This window comes from Plectropomus leopardus, chromosome 2 (assembly GCF_008729295.1).
Source record: "Plectropomus leopardus isolate mb chromosome 2, YSFRI_Pleo_2.0, whole genome shotgun sequence".
Classification (NCBI taxonomy): domain Eukaryota; kingdom Metazoa; phylum Chordata; class Actinopteri; order Perciformes; family Serranidae; genus Plectropomus; species Plectropomus leopardus.
The window spans coordinates 3,714,584-3,735,151 of record NC_056464.1 but is presented as its reverse complement, the minus strand read 5'-3'; the positions used below and the strand labels follow the sequence as shown (position 1 = coordinate 3,735,151).

At 37.6% G+C, this 20,568-nt stretch overlaps 1 protein-coding gene across 1 annotated transcript; it reads right to left on the bottom strand.

Annotated features, from left to right (window-relative positions):
* Positions 1-900: 900 nt before the first annotated feature.
* Positions 901-19,480, bottom strand: sypl2a (synaptophysin-like 2a). The gene is given in 7 exon segments (XM_042498729.1): positions 901-1,447; positions 3,248-3,421; positions 3,799-3,997; positions 7,760-7,842; positions 7,844-7,882; positions 19,006-19,080; positions 19,297-19,480. Coding segments are annotated over 7 exon segments (732 nt in total). The 5' UTR covers positions 19,312-19,480; the 3' UTR covers positions 901-1,300.
* Between the last annotated feature and the right edge of the window lie 1,088 nt (positions 19,481-20,568).

Sequence of the window (20,568 nt, the reverse complement as noted above, 5' to 3'; positions counted from 1 at the left end):
AAAAAGTAAAACAAATGGTTAATTGCCTTCTCCCCATGTTTAAAAGGATGGGGAGAAGGCAATGAGCAACAAGAAAATAAATGGCCCAAAAATTTGCAAGAAATCATTAAAAAGTACAAGAAAATTATCTGAAAATTAGTGACAAAAATAAAAAGCCAATAAAATAAGAAAAAAAGAGTTATCTGGAAAGAAAATGCTTAAAAATCATGATAATTTTTCAACATTTTAAATAAGTAATTTTAATACTTATACATATAGTTTTTCCCTAGCTGTTTTTCCCTCAACACTTTCCATAACTTAAAAAAAAAAAAAAAAAAAAAAATCTACAAATTTCTTGCAATTTGTGGAACATTTCCTACCCAGTTGCTTATTGCCTTTTTTACCCATATTTTTTGAAAGAAGTCACACCAATTTGGTTCAAAGGTTTTTAAATACTTGTGAAAGACCTCTGACAGCAGCACAAGAAAAGTGATGTGGCTCCAGGTTTTAAAGGGTTAACTGGACTCGTTGACAGATCAGCTCAGGTGTGCATGGGCTCCCTCCTACAGAGTTTGCTTCTGGATTTACTTTCTTCAGGAAACGCTTTTACTGGAGTGAGGGCTGTTTGCTTTCAGTTTCTTAATGGTCTGCCTTTTTCTCTGGCTGAAGAGCAGCAGAGATCCTCTGTTCTTACAGCACAGTTTCATCACCAGGTGTCTCCCTGAGGGACGGACATTTGGGGAGGACACTGTGCTGATGTGGAGGGCTGCTGTTCAACACCAGACACATACAGCTAGGGCTGGGCAACATAGTGCCGTGGCATTAATCAGTAATTTGGAGATGAGATTTTGGATGTCTTTTTCTAGCTTTGAAGGCTGTGTTATAGTAATATCAATTTCTAAATGTATCAGACTGTTCTAGTTGTTTTATTACTGATTATTACTGATGAACAATTATCAAAAATCTATTATGTATTTATTTGGTGAAAGCACCAATAGTTGACCCTACAATATCGTTTCAATATCGATGTTGAGGTATTTGGTCAAATATATGATAATATTTGATGTTTTCTATATGGCCCAGCCCCGCAGACAGTGACAACTGATTCTGACTGAGAAAGAAAAAATGAGCGGGGTTGATCACTCGTTGGGGACGATGTTAACTCGAGCTAAACACCCTCAACTTCAGTATATAGCTCTGACAGGTGTTGGGAGGTATAGGGGAGTTTTTGGGACAATTGCCTTCCTTTTGTTTACGTTTCTGCAGGTGAACATTGGAGACCAGTGTTGGGCATGTTTCTGCTGTGGGCACAGGGTTAAGCTTAGGGACCCTCAGTGATGTGGCTGGGGCCCAGGGGCCCCTCCTTGTCCATGGTGGCTGGTGGGAGGGGATCCTTGTGGAAAGGAGTCTCCTTGTAAATGAACCAGCAGTTACCTGCCCACAGGATCAAGTTCAAAAAGCCAAATATCTGCAGAGAGGACAGCAAAAACAGATGACATGAGTGACACAAAATAATGTGCACCGAGGATTATTAACACTTTGTGTTCAGTGTGTGTTGAAAAAAGTGTATAAGTTAAGTGGAGTTGCACTTGATCTACACTGTTAATATTCTGTATATTATATATCATAATTTGTTAGGGCTGTCAGCGTTAATTAATGGCTGTGAGTTATTTTGAAGGAACAGTAAATTTACACTCTCATACAAGTTGTACACTGACTACTTTACATTGTAGCCAAGTGTCATTTCTTCAATGTTGTCCCATGAAAAGACAAAATAAAATATTTACAAAAATGTGAGGGGTGTACTCACTTTTGTGAGATACTGTACATTAACAAGGATGAGACACATGAAGTCATGGTGACCTTGACCTTTGACCACCAGAATGTAATCAGTTCATCCTTGATTCAAAGCGAACGTTTGTGCAAAATTTGAAGAAATCTCACTCAAGGCATTCGAGACATCCCTTTTATGATAATGGGAGAAATCGACGGACATACAACCTGAAAACCTGATGCCCCTGGACACCGCTATCGCCGGCACGTAGGCCTTAATTACCAAATCTATCTTTAATGTCACAAACTGCTCAGCACCACCACTGCTACCAACACACATGTTCTGCAGTAGACATACTGAAATTTGAACACGACTGACCTTAAAAACAGGCTTAAAATAGCATCAACACATTATTGTCAGCAAATGTAGATAACGGGAAATACAGTTATTGCATTTACACATTTATTTTCACTCAAAACAGTGTATGTAAAACTTTACTTCCATTTTACAAAGTGCATTTAAATTTTTTTAAGTTTCAATTTTTTCCCCATGTATTTGCATTTTTAAGATGTTTGAAAGACTTATTTAAATCATTTAAATACCTTATGGCCTTATTTATAGATTAATGAATTTCATGGCTTTTTTTCATGCAAATGCAAATCGCACTAAGTTTATCACGGTGATGTTTCTGAAAACACAGTGAACAGCTGGTGAAAGCAGTCAGTGTGGTGCTTGATGGCTGAACAGTGGACATCAGTTAAGTTCATTCACAGCAGCAGTTACAACATGTAGCCAAAAAACTTTGTTTAAAAAATGACCAATAATTCTGCCTTCTATCTTCTACCTTCAATCAGGCCCCAAACTGACATTTGACTGTCAGCCTGAACTGCTGCCGATAGAAAGTTAGAATTTAAGGATTCAAATTCTGAAAGTTTAATGAATATTTTATATTTATGATTAGGACTGATGTTGGCTAAAAAAATGCTCAATGAATGTAGAAAATCATATTAATGTTGTTTTTTTAAAAGCTTGATTTCATAAAGCACATTTTGTGTTCACAGCAATAAGAGCGTGTGAATTATTAAAGCAAAGGGTTAAAAAGACTGATAGGCAGATATTCACAACTCTGCAGGAAACATAATATAAAATACATTAAGTAGCTTTACTTTTAGGTTTATGTAAAACTCCATAAGCAGGGATGAATGCTAAAATATACATTTAACTACACTTTAACAGTTACCTACAAATAAAAGTACTTTTTATTTTATTTTAATGCTTACACCACCCAGTTATCCTCTATTTCATACTGATAATAACTCTGCAGGTCTATAAAATTGTGACCTGATTACAAAAATAGGTTCAAACTATTAGTGGCCTGGGTGTGTGTTTAGATAAAAGGCCGTGTCGATGTGGTCAAACAGTCTGCCTGCACATTCTATACTAACAATCATACATGCGATGATGCAGCAGCCGCTCTACTCGAACATGACTCACCACAGAGGCGTTGAGGCGGCCCATGGAAGGAAACTCTCCTGGCTTACAGACATCGCTACATATCTCCACGAGGTGCTCCGGGTTAGTGGCCCATTTGACATCAGTCAGGCCTTTGCCCCAGGCTGAGGAGGACACGAGCCACAGGAAGGCGAAGGCAGCCGTCACCACCAGGTCCTGGCAGGAAGCACACAGTAAACACTGAGCATGTTTATATATATACACATTGATATCACATCAGTATTTAGAAGGTTCTTAGTTACTGTTCAACCTTATCTTCTATATAAAATGACTTCTTCTCTTCTTCCATATAGATGTCACATATATGATTATTAAGTCCAGCTAAAGCAAAATAAATATGTGTTGGTCACACCACAGTGAAATATGGCACCCACCACCCAGCAAAAATGTAATCCTAAAAAAATACCCACGTATATAACATTAGGTTTCAAAATTGTGAAAAAATGCACAGTAATCTCTGCTCTTTGCATGTCTGCTGAAGGAGCTGAAGCTACATTTGTGGAGTGGGGGTGGGATCAGAGGATGTGACTCACTATGATGGGCCCGCGGGCAGTCTGGCGGTAGATGTTCTGGTAGCCCAGGTAGAGGATCAGTGTGGCGGTGCAATAAAGGAACCCAAACACACCGACACACACAAAGAACTCTGCCGAGGAGGAGAAGTCGCCCTGCAGGAAGGTCTCATTGGCTGGACCACCGTTACATGTGGGTATGTAATATGGGTTCGCTGGCAACCTGAAGGTAGGGAGAGAAAGAGAAAGCTCTTATAACACTTGCTCTGATAGATTTTGTCTTTTGCTCTTTTGTTGTGTGATTTCTGAGAAAACAAGGCCTCACCTGGGTCACTCCTTTATCCAAGGAAGGCAAGAAGAGAGAATATATAAAAAGGTTTAAACAAGTGCACAAAAAAACCCAGAGCCTTCAACTCGTCATCTGCATAGTAGATGACGAGTTGAAGGTTCTGGGTTTTGATTGATTGAATTTTTTATTTTAGAAATGTTTTTTTTTCCCTTAAGGCCATAAACATAAAATCATCCACTATTTGATCCAATGTTTGAAATAAATATATAGAAATGAAATATATATGTACACACATACGCATACATACATACAGAAACATACAAATATACTGTAGGTCATTGTAACCAAATGTGCCCTACAAAAGACAATTCAGTTTATGAACAATTTATCATAGAAACTTTAACTTATATATTGAGTTCATTTGTCATATATGTATATGTATATGTGTATGTGTATGTGTGTGTGTGTGTGTGTGTGTGTGTGTGTGTGTGTGGGTACACCCATATACACACACATACACATGTATGTGAGTGTTCATACACATGTACACTCACACATGCACATACAAATCACAGTGTGGTGGGATTTGATTCTCACAACAAACAGAAGAGCCCTTCCCCTGATATAAGAATATCAGTGTCAATTTAGGTATTGGAAATCTATCTAATTGTCTAATTGACATTAATCACACTGGACCACATGATCATGAGAAGTGAAACTCTTCAGTAGTTTGGTTCATGTTTGGAGAAGAAGACTCTTATAGAGCCACAAAGGTATGTTGATTCCCGATGAAGGGCTATATGTAACTGAATGGCATTAAAAGTGCTACTGGCTGCTTGAATCAAATCTCTATGAGCAATCTATGTTAGAAAATACACATATTCAAGCAGGCTGCCACTGAGGGGAACTGAAAGGTAAACATTTTTACAGCTAAATCTTTTGTCTTACATTATGGTGCTGAGAGAGAGATTTACTGTAAAGTAACTTTTAGAATAGATTCTTTAATATGCTGCTGTCACTGAAGTACTGTCATTGTCTGCACTACTGCTTTGACCTCATTTCCTTCATGTGTATGGATCTAATTACCTGCCAAACAAAACAAAACAACAAAACAAATGTCCTATGATCTATTAACAAACAATGTAGTTTGCAAATGAAAAACATGATTGACAAACTAATACGTACCTATCAAACAAAATACACAACATCTACTACGTCATGCTTCAGAAGCAAACACAACATGTCTTACAAGTACCAAAAAATCCATTCTCCAATAACAACAAGACAACATATGACTTTTGGCACAATGACGCTGGATTTTTCTCACAAAAGTCTCAAGTAATTCTACCTCCACAGCAGCAGGTGGCGTTATGAGTCACTTTAAACAATCCGGGAGGGAGACACTGACGTTTACAGCAGTTTCGCTAACTTCTTGACTTTCTTGCTGATCATTAAGAAAAAAAATGATGATGGAAATATTTGGACTTGTTGACATCATGGCATCAAACTTTTAAGCATGGTAATAACAACCTTGGCTGAGAGTGAAATTGCTGCTGGCTCCAAGGTGGAGGAATTAAGTTTGGAGTAGGGCTAACGTGTCAACGCACGTTACGTGAACCAACGTATTGACGTCGCACCTAGTGCACTTGAATAAACAAGGTCAGTCAGCATGCCAATTACATGCTCCCTCAAAACTTGCAACATCTGTGGCATCGTGCTGTGTGATAAAACTGAACATTTCAGAGTGCCCTTTTATTGTGGCCAGCCTGAGGCACACCTGTGCAATATTCATGCTGTCTAATCAGCATCTTGATATGCCACACCTGTGAGTTGGGATGGATTATTTCGGCAAAGGAGAAATGCTCACTAACACAGATTTAGACAGATTTGTGAACAATATTTGCAAGAAATGTGTCTTTTCTGTATATAGAAAATGTTTTAGATCTTTGTTCAGCTCATGAAAAATGGGAGCAAAACAAGTGTTGCATTTATATTTTTTTCAGTGTATACATATATATACACACACACACAAACATATATATATATATATATATATATATATGTATGTGTGTGTGTATAAATAGAGAGTACCACCTAGGTTTACATTTCGACCAGCCTGTAACAAAAATACCTGATGACCCTGATTCCTGCGTGCACACGGCGGAAAGAAGAGGGAGATGGGATGGGAGGTGTTGCCGTCTGAGACTGTTCATAAAAAATTTGTCTTTTGTGTATATAGAAAATGTTTTATATCTTTGTGTTTAGCTCATGAAAAATGGGAGCAAAAACGAAAGTGTTGCGTGTATATTTTTGTTCAGTATGTATATGTATATATATATATATGTGTGTGTGTGTGTGTGTGTGTGTGTGTGTGTGTGTGTGTGTATATATATATAAATTAATGTAGGACTGTGTGTGTGTGTGTGTGTGTGTGTTGCTGGTTCTGATGTACACTGCACACACTACATATAATTTTTATAGGTTCAAGGGTACTTTTTGTGTTTGGCTATTGTTTAGATGTGTATTTGTGGTTGATTGTATTTTGTTGTGCTTTTTATATTTTATACAGGATCTGACTCTCACTGAGTTTCTGTTGTTTGCATATTGAAGAAATGAGAGGTAATGATTGTGTAGTTTTTACTGGATATTTGAAGACAAACTATTATGTTTATATTGACACAGATAATGGCAACACTTTGTTGCAATTTTATGTTCTTTAAATTAATAAGATACTATTTTTCCATATTTTGTGATATCATTAAGAATATTGTTATTGCAAAAATACCCTGAAATATTGTATGTTTTAAGGCACTGCCCACCTTTAGCACGCATGCTCTGTTTTCTCATCCTTGTTTCTGCTCTATAACATGAGAGCACAGTTTATTCCACTGAACATCATTTATATGGGCCTGCAAGCAGTTACCTTATCATATACTGTTTACTGCTATTAAAGAGATTTTTTTTATTGTGACATTAATTTCAGCTTTTTGGCCAAGTCCTGTTTGATAGTGGATCTAAATGCAGCTGCTGCCCCAATAACTGCTGGCACTGGATAGCCTGTAGCATTTAGCCTCACAAACAAGTCATGTGCATCTCCAGTCATTTCACAACAGAAACACAAGAGACATTAACTGCAACATCACAATTGTGTATTTGGCGTTTCTGAGACAAAAAAAGCCATTAAAGAAAGTAGCAGTAGAGAATGAATGCTGAACCAGCTGGGACCAAGTGGAAAAACTATATTTTTCACCAGATGATGGCAGTAATTTACAACTGTTTTGTTTACCAGCTTAAAAATAAGAAAGATACAATATCGCCATTTTATGTCCTGAAATACAGTTCATAGCTGTATTTCCACTGTTTTCACACACCCCTTTTTCTGGAGCATTAACTACTTATGTGCGTCATCTTTTTTTATTTATTCAATGTTGTTTTTTATTGTTGTTTGTCTTTCATTATTATTACTATTACTATTATCATCAGTATCATTATTATTTTAGAATTTATTCTTTTTGTTTAGCCATTAAAAAAATGACACCATTTGTACTGCATTTTTAATTATCTGCACTCTATTTTGTCTTCAATCTGTACACTAATTAATATTTTTGCTTTAAAAAAAAAAATTCAATGAAACAAATTTTGACAACAAAGAAGAAAGATATATAGCAAAAGCAGGGCTCTAGTGTTCCACAGTACCTGAATGGGTAGCCAAACTCAGCTGTTGCGTCCACCGGCTCTTTGGCTCCTGGGCAGTTGACAGTAAAGTGGCTCTTCCCCAGAGTAACCTCCAGTGGTGGCAAAGGCAAAGATGGTAAACACCTGCAGAGGCAGAGACATATGGAAGGGTTATAGGTTTTAAAAGAGAGGACAGTTTTCCGGAGCCCAAAAGGCTACCTAAATAGGTGTCATGCAAATATGCATGTGTCCTATGCTACAGTTGGTTGATAGTGCAATTTAATGGTAAAATGAATGACACCCGGAAAAAATACAATGCATGTTTTTATGCTTTGATGGCTGTGGGATCAAAAATTGCAGATTGAATGGGTTTCAATGGAGCATTTTTTGATCTTAACAGTCTGAATGTAACAATTTAGTTTCCACAGTGTATTTTACACTTATTGTAGGAGCTGAGCTGGAAATTCCAAGATTAAACTAAAATACACAATCCTGCCAAAATTCATGCCATATACATTAACACAACCAAAACTATAAAAAAAAATTTAAGATTCAAAAGCAACACTCCCCAAGGTTTAAATTATATCTAAATAACAATAATAATAATTATTATTATTGCAACCATTGTTATCATTATATATATATATGTATATATATGTATGTATATGATTCTGGTCCTGGTTGCGCCGATGCTGTGATCTTGCCTTTGGACAACTCCCTTTCACCCTTTCACATATGCATGAGACTGTTATCATCTCTATCAACATCATTATAGAGAGCAATTACTAATTTCACACCTACCATTATTGTAATTTGACATGCATCTGTTTCTATTGTTCTGTGCCCCCCCCCCCCCCCCCCCCCCCCCCCTCCCCCCCCCACCCCCCCCCCCCCCCCCCCCCCCCCCCCCCCCCCCCCCCCCCCCCCCCTCTCTTTCTCTTTCCTTTTTTGCTATGATTGTATTTCACTTGCTATTTACGGCATCTATTGCTCGTCTGTCCGTCCTGGAAGAGAGATCCCTCACTATCCTCTACCGCTCTTCCTGAGGTTTCTTCCTCTTTTTTTCCCCGTTACAGGGGTTCTTTTTGGGGAGTTTTTCCTTGGGTGATGTGAGGGTCTAAGGGCAGAGGGATGTCGTACACTGTAAAGCCCTCTGAGGCAAACCTTGTTTTGTGATAATGGGCTATATAAATAAAACTGACTTGACTTGACTATATATGTATATATATATATATATATATATATATATATATATATATATATATATGTATATATATGTATATATGTATATGTATATATGTGTGTGTGTGTGTGTGTGTGTGTGTATATATATATATATATATATATATATATATATATATATATATATGTGTGTGTGTGTGTGTATATATATGTATATATATGTATGTATATGTATATATATATATATATATACACACACACACACACACACACACACACACATATATATATATAGTAGTGCTGGGCCGTTAACGGCGTTAACGTGTTGCTGCGTTAACGCGGGATTCTTATCGCGCGATAAGCAAATTATCGCGCGATAAAAATAAACTATTCACTAAGTTGGGTCTATACAGTGAGCAAGGCACCAATTTCACTTTGTTGTTTAAGCGCGGATGTATACCTGGTCAAATTACGCGGAGGGGGCGTGAACAAGGCGGAAGCTGGTCTGCCTGAGTGACTGGAGTGATTGGCTCAAGCCGTGTCACAAAGCTACTGACTGTTAATGGTCTTCTTCATGACCTCTAATGTAGGCCCACAGTTCAGTTAGGGTCATGTTATCAGAGGCTGCACCCTCTGCTGTTCATTCCAGTTAGCAGGAAAAAGCTTTTTCCACATGGAGACAGAACCTGTGTTCCTAAATGTCTGTGTTTAACAAAATAAAAAAAAGTTAAAACACCAAAGTAAATCTTATGGAACATTATTTTCTTTACCAAATATTATAGTGGAACAGCTTTCTCAAGCATTTTGTGATGCATTTTCATCATTTAGATAGATAGATATTATTTTGAATGTCTTTGGCAAAATTCAAATCTATAATTTTAATCTAGATTAATCTAGATTAACTACAGGATTGCAGTGAGATTAATCTAGATACACACACACACACACACACACACACACACACATATACATATATATATGACAGATTATAGGCCACTCAGTCCCTTTTTACCTGTGTAAATTCCTTGAAAAGACCAATGCAACAAACATAATGCAATTTTCAACTTGCCAAAAAGTGATTGCAGCTGCTATCTTGTTACTGAAACATTGTTCCTGCCTAAAAATGACTAGATTTAATTCTTGGGGGTTGTATTGGACTACTTGTAATCACGACAGTCCTTTTTTTTTACCTGTGTAAATACCTTTAAAGCCCCAACGAAATGCACAAAAATGCAATTGCAGGGATTGCAGCAGCTATCTTGTCACTGAAAGGACCTTACAATATGATACAGAGAAACCCAAAAGTTCCCACAATGAGCATGCACTTGGCAACAGTGGAGACTCAACGACTGCACTTAGGTCCCCTGAAACAAAACAAAACAAATACACATGAAGTGTTGTAACTTTAGGGGTATGACATAAGGAAGTTGCTCTGATGGCTGAATGATTTATTAACAGGATCTTGTAATAATTAAAAATTTTGATCAAATTATTTTGAAGCAGGAACAACCTTTCAGTGGCAAGACAGGAGCTGCACTCACTTTTTGGTAAGTTGAAAATTGCATTTTATTTGCTGCACTGGTCTTTAAAGGCATTTAAACAGTTAAAAGAGGACTGAGTGAGCTACAGTCTGTCAATTGTAATCACTGTGAATGAAATCAAGTCATTTTAAGGCAGAAATCACCTTTCAGTGGCAAGATAGGAGCTGTAATCACTTTTTGGCAAGTAAGAAATTGCATTTTATGCATTGCATTGGCCTTTGAGGGTATTTACACAGGTAAAAGGCGACTGGGTACGCTATAATCTATCAAATATATCTCTGTGAATGAAATCAAGTCATTTTGAGCCCCACAGCCTGACTGTCAGGTGTCTCAAGCTTAAACCTGATTCCACTGCTGTAACTCTGATTTAATAAAAAATAAATCCTTAAAAAGTTTCTGTAAAAATTAAAGTAAAGCCAGTTTAATGACTGGTGACTAGTCTGCATCTGACACTATGAGATACTGCTGTTACTCGCTAATGTCACTTTTTTTAGGCCCATATGACAGTCAGTAACTCATGGAAATATAGATTAAACTCAGTACCAACTGTGCTGTCTTTTAGGATCAGAGGTACACTTACATTTCAGTCAATATAAAATGAAAAAAACTATGCTTTTTCCTTTCCCATATTTCTCTGATGTGATTTTCACTCTCTGAACTAACATTCTGTCACTATATAAACTAACTATCACCTTCCTCCCTGCTGCTGTCACATCCTTTTCCACACAGGAAACTCCCTCCCTCCCCCTCTGCCGCAGGGAGAACTTCAAGAACTCTACAACAAGCTAATGTTAGCCTCAAATGCTGCAACATTTAGTGTTGCTTGGCAACACTGTCAGCTACTCTGGGACTATCGCTACTTTTTAAATGATGTTATCATAATCATTATCAGAGATTTTAATGACTAAATATTTTAAAAAAAACAACTAAAATCAAATATTAATGTTTGAAATTATGGGGTTGGGCCCAAAGAATCGGTGAGCAGTTTGTGAGGTTTAAGACTAGATCAGTAAACCTCAGCACTGACCACAGGAGATTTCTAGAACAATTTTCATGAGGGGTGAAAAGGGGATAAACTGGCCAAAAACTTCTGTAATCTGAGTCCTGCTTAAGGGTTGTTTTTCATATTGTATAAGAATGACTGTCAGCAGAAAGTGTCTTTTAAAGGTTGAAAAAACAAGCCAATATCTACAACTATGCTGACACACAGCAAACCCCAGCAGGAAGAATGGAAAGCAGGGAGCCCAAACTGTTTCCTCCAGCCTTCAACATGACCTGACTGTGCAGAAAACTGGGATGCCACTCCGGGGTCGCCAGAGTCATCTGTGATTGAGCGCAGACTGCAGTCAGGGGTTTAAAAACACTGGAAAAACAGTTCCAGTCCTTTTAATTTCTAATGTGGGCAATGCATTTAGTAGCAGCTTTGGACAGGTTTATACAGCCTCTCTTCTTCTACAGCATGAGCAACTACACTGAAACTTAGGACAGGCTGGAAAATGTTGCTGGCTGTAGAACCTGGACTGGACTCAGACCTGAATTCATCAGCAGGGTTGGGCTCAGGCCGCAATGTCAGGCCTGTGCAGTATTTTACTGGGCACTGTGTAGAAATTGTGCAATCCACATTGTACAAAAGCACATATAAGCCTAACCCTTGAAGACAGTCCTAATATGATATCGCTCCCAATAACCTCTTACACCCTTGGGCATCACCAGAGCCAGGAAAAAACTTGTTAGATTCTATATCTGTAAACACAGCATAAGTTGACTACAATGTTGTTGAGAACCTGAGTGATGCTGTTTCATCCTATTTTTAAAGGCAAGACATTAGGAGCTAAAATAGAGACACAACTAGGAACAGAGCGGAGTGGGATTTCATACAGTAGCTCACATTGTAGACATGCCACCTCAGTAACTAACATGTGGAACGCAGTAATGTTAAGAGTTTCATTGAGGCTGGAATTCTCATGACTACTTTTAGGAGAATGTAATGGTCTTACAACTTTCTGAACATTGTTGCACTGCTTCCATAAAGTCAATCAAATGTTACTCAGAAATGACCAGGAAAAGTAATTGTATAAACTTTGTAACATAATTTTAATGTAATTACGATAATCATGAATATTTTTTTCCTAGCTTTATTTATTTTTTCCTTGGACATTTTTCCCTGGCCTTTTTAAAAATCATTTTCTAAATCTACATATTTCTTGCAGTTTGTGGAAGACTGCCTCTTTCCCATATTTTTGGAAGAAATATGCAACAATTTGCTCAGATTTCAAAGGTTTAAATATTTGTTAAATGTGTCTGAAAGCAGCATAATATTGATGTCGCTCCAGGTTTCAAAAGGTTAATAAAAGATAATTGTTCTTCACCAACACTGAGAGTTTTAAAAAACTGTCTTTATATCAGTCTCTAAAATACTTCAAACATATCTAGTACTTTCTCATGCTGTATTGGATAGCAATGCATATTTGGGTTTAATGCACACTGTTATTAAAGTTTTTCCATGAGCCAAAAAGGTTAGAAAAAGAACGAATGGAAATAGTTTACATGACAGTGACAATATGATGACATGGTCCCCAAAAAATTGTCCTGCTCTCATAATGAAATGGTGGTGTCTCTGTAACTGTCTTGTTAAGAATATATGAATAAGTACTTCAGTACCTAAGGACACTGTGTGACAAAGAGCACCCCCTCCCCCTTCCCAGGACATCCTTCCCCCAATGAAAAGCTTCTGATTAAGGCATGTGATTCTTGCTTCCGGACTTTCTCGCAAGAATAATGTTCTTTGTTCACTTACACCCACATCTGCCGAGGCACATTCCCAAATCATCAGGGTCCTTCTAAGCTCCATAACATTTGTAAGAAGTGAGCCACGGTACAGGGCATGAGGTTAAGAGCCTGCAGGCCGCAGGAGTGGAGTAAAGACAGGGAGGTAAACAACAGAAACACACAGAGAGAGCTGCAGTGCAGTATTTAGCAAGCATCCGGCCCACTGAGGATCTTCAGGAATGGGTTTCATCTTTCAGGTTTCTCTGGATCTCCACAACATTTCTCAGCTTTCATCTCAACCCTGTGTGACCCACCCAGGCCAATCTGACAGCACCTCAAATAAACTCTCCAGACAGGGTGGGGGGGGGGGTTCCCTGTCCAGAGTCCAGTGTCCCACCCAGCCTCCCACAGACTGACAAGCATTCCTCAGTACCTCTTCTGTTCAGGGAGTGGCGGGACAGATAGGAGAAACCCCAGCAGCAAACAGTCACAAGGTTCTCACACTAGCACTTTGCATTTTATACAACTTATTTGTATTTAACACATCACGTCAACATATGTGAACACACTGAATGACCCAAAAACAGAAGCAGCTGGTCGTGATCACAAAAATAGCCAGACCACTGCCTGGTGACTACCCTCCACCTGACACTGTAAAAAACTGTGGATACTGGCAAATGTCCATGTTTAGAGGCTGTGGTATACAGAGCAGTTTGACATTCAGTAATATCAATTATAAACATCTTCCTAAACCTTTACAGTAGAGGAGGGAGGCAGCATTAGATTACTAAGAATGCCTCACCCTGGAAGAATTCTGTCTATTTCAGCCTTAAGACTGAAGCAGACTAACAACAACAAAACAAACTTGGTGAACTGCTGAGCAGATTGGATTGGAAACAGCGATCTTTAAAAAGTCAGAAAAACACTCAGTTTAGTCCAGCTGAAGTTATAGCTCCATAAGGCCATTTCATTGGACTGCTGTCCTTGTCCAAGTGTACAAACACCAGGAGACAGTCGATTTATTGACAGAGGTATGTCTGACTCCTCTACGGCAGGTGGAGATATGCCCTCTTTCAAGTAGTTGCAATAAACCTATATTATTACAGTCTGTGATATAGACTGCATCACAATCACTGTTTATTTAACTTTGGGTTAGAAAACCGCTGCATCACGTACATATAATCAAACGGCGCTGAGCAAATTCTGCCTTCATTTATTCGTTTTCTGCCACCTACAAAAATCAATATCAGTTCAAGTGTAGCCTACGCTCTATTTCGAATATTTTCACCGCTTTACCTTGAAAAGAGACAGCTCTTACTGGCGGAGATTTGAAGCTGTTATATAAAAAAAAAAAAACAGACTCGACTGAGAAAAACAGTCATTTCACTCCACCTAACAACCGAGTTCCTGCTCTATCGCTGCCTCCATCAGCTGTTGTGGAAGATAAAGAGGAGACAATATTTAATAACAGTGTACACTTAAACCGATTTTGATTTTTTTGCTAAAGTATGTTTCTCTGCGGCCCCGTCCACAGCAGTATATAGCTTAGTTTTCGTGCTGTGGGACTGTACCTTATTTATCAGGTCAGCTGGGCTGTGACTTTTTTTATGTAGAACAATACATTAAATGTAAAATACTGACTCAAGTCATGTCTTTTACCTGTTCGACCTGAGTTTCTAATGAACTGCCATATCAGATCAGACACCAGTTTCAAACTCTCATCAATTGGTAGATTAATCCTCACATATCGACACATATTAGAGCTGGCGCTTTAGAGCTTTTCCAGGCCTGGAACACGAGATTGTGGAACTCTATGAAGTCAGGGACAGGCAAGAGACACGAGCAGTTGGATGATCAGGTATGTTGTACAACAACCCTGCAGGTTATCCAAAGTTATTTGAGTAAACAAAGGCAAACCATACATGTATTAGCCATGCGGAGCAACTTTCTGGTTCAAGTGCGCTTGTTGGAATAGTTTAACTTTGGATTGACAGATAATTACTTACTGCACGGGAAATTGTGCCCTCACCCTAAGTTTTACCCTCAAATAAAGTGGTTTATAGTTTGGCTTAACTGTTGACTTCTTGACATCTGTTCTCATCGCCTCACTGCTCATGGTTTTTACCCAGAGAAAAAACGACAACCAAATACAAGAAAACAATACACTTACTATTATTAAACCAACCGTGCACCTGTAGGGGGAGATGTAATGCACTTTAAACACCAGTTATCACCCACCATTAACCAGAAGAAGAAGAAGAAGTAGCAGTTGTGGAACAGAAGAAGACGAGACCGTCACTCACGCTTATGCTTGGGTTGAAGCATAACAACAACACTCAACACGCTCATGAAGTTATAATTATTATGATTGTTTTACAGAGCTGCACTACACCATGATTGAATTCACCACGTAATGTTAGCTACAGTAGCTGTATCGATGTCCCGATCAAGTTTTTCTGTCCCCAATCCCGATCAGAGACATTAAATATTGAGTATCTGTTGATACAGAGTCCTGATCCGATACTTTCACTATCAAATACAGCTGCTCAGTGCACACCTTAACAACAAACTGTTACAACCTGAAAGAAATAATTGCATAATTCTACATTTATCATGACGATTATCAATATCAACTGATAAACATTTTTAATCAAGATAACAGTTTTGTTTTGTCTATTTATTCTGTTTAGATTGGCAGCTAAATGATTTAGAAATGTTTTTAACCGTTGTATGGAGGATTTGACATGCCTCCTGACTGGTGATGGAATGTAACTGAGTACATTTACTTAGATACTGTGCTGAAGTATGAATTTGAGGTACTTGTACTTAACTTGAGTCTGTTCTTTTCAAGCCGCTCTATACGTCTACTCCACTACATTTTAGAGGGAAATATTGTTTTTTGTACTTATCTACATTTATCTGAAAGCTTTGGTCAGAAGTTGCTTTAAAGATTAAGTTTTTTGCATAAAAAGCATATGGAAAGTTAATAAAATATTATGTTTAGTCATTTAATCATCTCACAGTTAATACAAGTACAAGGGAAGCAATTGATTAATTAGCCAATTGACAGCCGATTGACAGGACATAACTGGCAACTATTTTTGATAACCATATCCCTCATTTTCTAATTTATTTTAAATAATTTCAAGTTTTTTGGATGTTTTATTTAAAGACTTTTTCTGTTTTTTTCTTTTAATACTTTGAGAACATTTCCCTGATTATACTTAATTTTATTTAAGAAACATTTTCAATGCAAGACTTTAACTGGTGACCGACTGTTTTGACTCAGATTTGTGAAATGTTCTGTTGTTTGACAAGTGCTGTCATGTTCTGGCAATAAATTACAGTTTAAACCACAATTAACCATATGTTTCTTCAACTTTCACCAATAAACAAAAACCCGGGTTTAAACTTGAAAGAAATAATTACACAGTTTTACATTTATCGTGATAATTACCAATATCACCTGATAAAAGATATTTATCATGATAACATTTTAAGCTATACCACCCAGCCCTGCTGGTCACAATTTGGTTGATATTTAAGGCATTAAGGCTTGACATAGAAAGAATTGTGCAATCAACTAAAATAGTGGATAGAAAGCCAAACTTTTGAACTCTTAACACTTCGCAGCACGGCAGCAGTTATTAGCTCCTGTATGTTAATGACCAACAGGACCTGCTTCACAGGCACACGCCTTAAATACACACAGCCCTGCCTGCTGTATCGGGGCGGTTAGCACAGGAGTCTGCAGCGAGCAGAAATACACAGCACTACGAGTATTAGCAGTCACATTAGAGGGGGCATTCCTGAACTGTTTGCTTTTTTTAGTATACAGTGCATTCAAACTACTCATTTGGAATACCAGCAGCTGGTATTCCTCACAGCAGCCACATGGAGCTGGTTCCCAGGTTCTGCACCAACACATGACATCAACATCATGACTGTCCTGGCTGAAAATACTCAACTGTGAGAAAACATGCAACTACTGTAATCTTGGCTGAACTATTTTATACTGAAGTCACAATATCCTGGCATTTCCTGGTCATTGTTTCAGCCTCCAGTTTGGTGCAGTGCTACACGTAATAATGTGTACTATGCAAAGAGCCTAAGGTAAAACACAGAACGCAGACATCTTAACCTTTAACCTTAGAACACGGAGCAAATTGGTGCCATTTCTTTGGTACCAAATAGTACTTCATTTGTTATTGTAATCTATTAATTCAAAGAAGGGACAATGCACATTATTCCACATTTGAACAAATGTAAATACACCTGGGTGCAAGTTTTCATTAGCGGTCCCTTGCCTGAAAGTTAAGCATCCTAAAATGATATATGAAAAAGAATAATACAATATGAAGATACAGTATGTAGAGAGGTTAAGACTAACAACGTTAACATAAAAAGTCACACAATATAGTTAAACGTGTACAAGTTAAGAATATACAACACAATTTGACAATATAAGCAGATAAACTCCAAATAGCAAATGATGTTTTACAAACTGCATAAAACTAGTAGAGTTAGAAAATTATTCATTAAAAAGTCAGGGAAAAATATGTAGGGAAATATTTTTTAAAAAACTACAGTATATTTATAAATATCATAATTACATATCTAAAATTATTTTACAGAACTATAATAGTTTTTGAACACTTTTTAAAGACACGTTTGGATGTTTATTAATTTATTTTTTACTCTCTTTTTCATTCTTCCTAAATTTATTTTTGTTAATTTTTGAGTAATTTCCTCTTAAATTGCTTATTGCCATCTTCCCGTATTTTTTTTATTTTTTATTTTTAATTGAGCCAATTTGTCCAGGTTTAAGGGTTAACATTTCACTGGGTAAATCAGTAGCTACATGCATGTTACTGTGGCATAATTTAGCTCAGTGAAACAGGTCAAAAGCCAACACTCCCAGGTTACAAATGAACATAGCACAGACAGAGGTGCCTGCAGCGGTTAACCCTTTGAAACCTGACCAAATTGACTTGATTTCTTTTAGAAACATGGACAGAAGGTGATGCCTAACTTGACAAGAATAATGTCCCAATATTTGCAATTAATAAGTAAAAAGTTACAAGAAACTTACCTAAAATTAGCACACACACAAAAAATACAACAAAATGAAAGGAAAAAAACAATTACAGAAAATGACATGAAAAAAGCTAAAATAAATAAATAATGAATAGAAATATAAAATGAAAAAAAGAGTTTTCAACAAAAACAAAAAATAATTATTTTTTTGGTAGCTTAATTTGAATATATTATCAAATGTAGTTTTCTTGATGTTTTCACCCTATTTATCTCATCAATTTCTCTCTCTCTTACCTTTTTTGGAATCTAATTTTCAGGTAATTTTCTTGCCACCTTTAACTAATTTATTTGCATTTTGGGACAATTCATGCCAAGTTGCTGATTACCTTTTTCCCCATATTTTTTTTTTAAGAATTCAAAACAATTTGCTCATGTTTTATTGGTTTAAATGCATGTGACAGGCGTCTGAACCAACACACGAAAAATGATGTCGATCCAGGTTTCAAAGTTTTAATGCAAGCTTTTTTAAACTTCAGTGTGTGTATTAGAATATATTACTTACTACAATGCAGACACTTTTAGTCTGGTACATAAAACTAGTGGAGTGGATTTGAAGGAAATATCAACATCACGAGGATGAAGTGAGAGGAATGCAGAGTAGATACGGTGGCTAAACACAGATAAGAATACCCTGTAACTAGTCTTATTGAGAGACATTTTAAAGTTGACTTAACTTACCCATTCTAGGACACGAATAAATCCAAGAGGCTCTTTCAAGGGTCCCAGGTCCAGAGCAAATCCAGACACCATTTTCTGTGGATGACAAACAAGGTGTGTAAACGACCCACTATGACACAGAGAGTGGATAAAATAGAGTTAGCCAGGTGTAAAGGAATTAGCGTTCACATTAGCACCCAAACACCTCGCTATCGTTACCTGTTCGTCACCTTGTAGCTAACTGGCCCTGCCCTTGTTAGCCTGCTAGCGACATGCTAACGCTAACTCACGTCAACCTGCTAACTCACCCACCTGAACAGTGTCCATGGAGACGCGCAACAAGTACAAAATAGTTTGTGTTTCACTCCTGAAGTTTTCACTTTCGCTAAAAAGTTAGTTACTCGGTTTGCATTCGAGCGGTGGCAAGAAATACAACAGCTACTGGCTGTCAGCGGGCGGTGAAGCAGCAGCCAGACAGCAACTGATAAGACTGGTGTCAAACTCTGGACGGCTCAACCGCTGTCAGACTGAGCAAAATAAAAGACTCCACTTCCGCTTACTACCTTTCAGAATAAGCAACAAAATAGTTACTCAAGAATGCGTGGATGCTGGTAAAGTGGGACTCTTTATGAAAATTTACATTCTGTGTGATCTTAAATTATGATCCACATGCCTTAGCCCCTCATGATATAATTCTGAATAGCTTATGGGAAAAAAAGAAGCATTAACCCTTAAGGATTGTTTAGTGCATTTTATGCACTTTACGTTTTTTTTTAGATAGATAGATAGATAGATAGATAGATAGATAGATAGATAGATAGATACGTACTTTATTGATCCCGAGGGAAATTTAAGTAACCAGCAGCATATTAAACATACAGAATAGAATATAGACCAATAAATATATAAGCAATATATACAGAGAAAAAGAGAGATGCAGAATATGCAAAAACACAAGATATAAAAAGCGACAATAACAATAAAAACAGTGCAATGCCAGTAAAAACAGTGCAACAGTGCAAACAGTGTTTATCTGTGTGAGGAGGAATTGAAGAGTCGTATGGCCTGTGGGACAAACGACTTCCTCAGCCTGTCAGTGGAGCAGGACAGGGACAGCAGCCTGTCACTGAAGACACTCCTCTGCCTGATGATGATGCCGTGCAGAGGGTGGTGGGCATTGTCCATGATGCAGAGCAGTTTGCTGAGAGTCTTTCTCTCTGCCACTGATGTGATCGAGTCCAGCTCTGTGCCGACCACAGAGCCAGCTTTTCTTACCAGCCTGTCCAGCCGAGAGGCGTCCCTCTTCTTGATGCTGCCTCCCCAGCACACCACAGCATAGAAGAGGACACTTGCCACAACAGACTGGTAGAACATCAGTAGGAGTTTCCGGCAGATTTTGAAGGACCCCAGCCGCCTCAAGAAGTAGAGCCTGCTCTGAGCCTTCTTGAGGCTATATATATAATTTTGGCTGTGTTCATGCATATGGCATATGTTTTAGCAAGATTGTGTATTTATATATATATATATTTATCACCATAATTGCATATTTAAAATTATGTTACAGAATTTTTTTTTTTTTTTAGC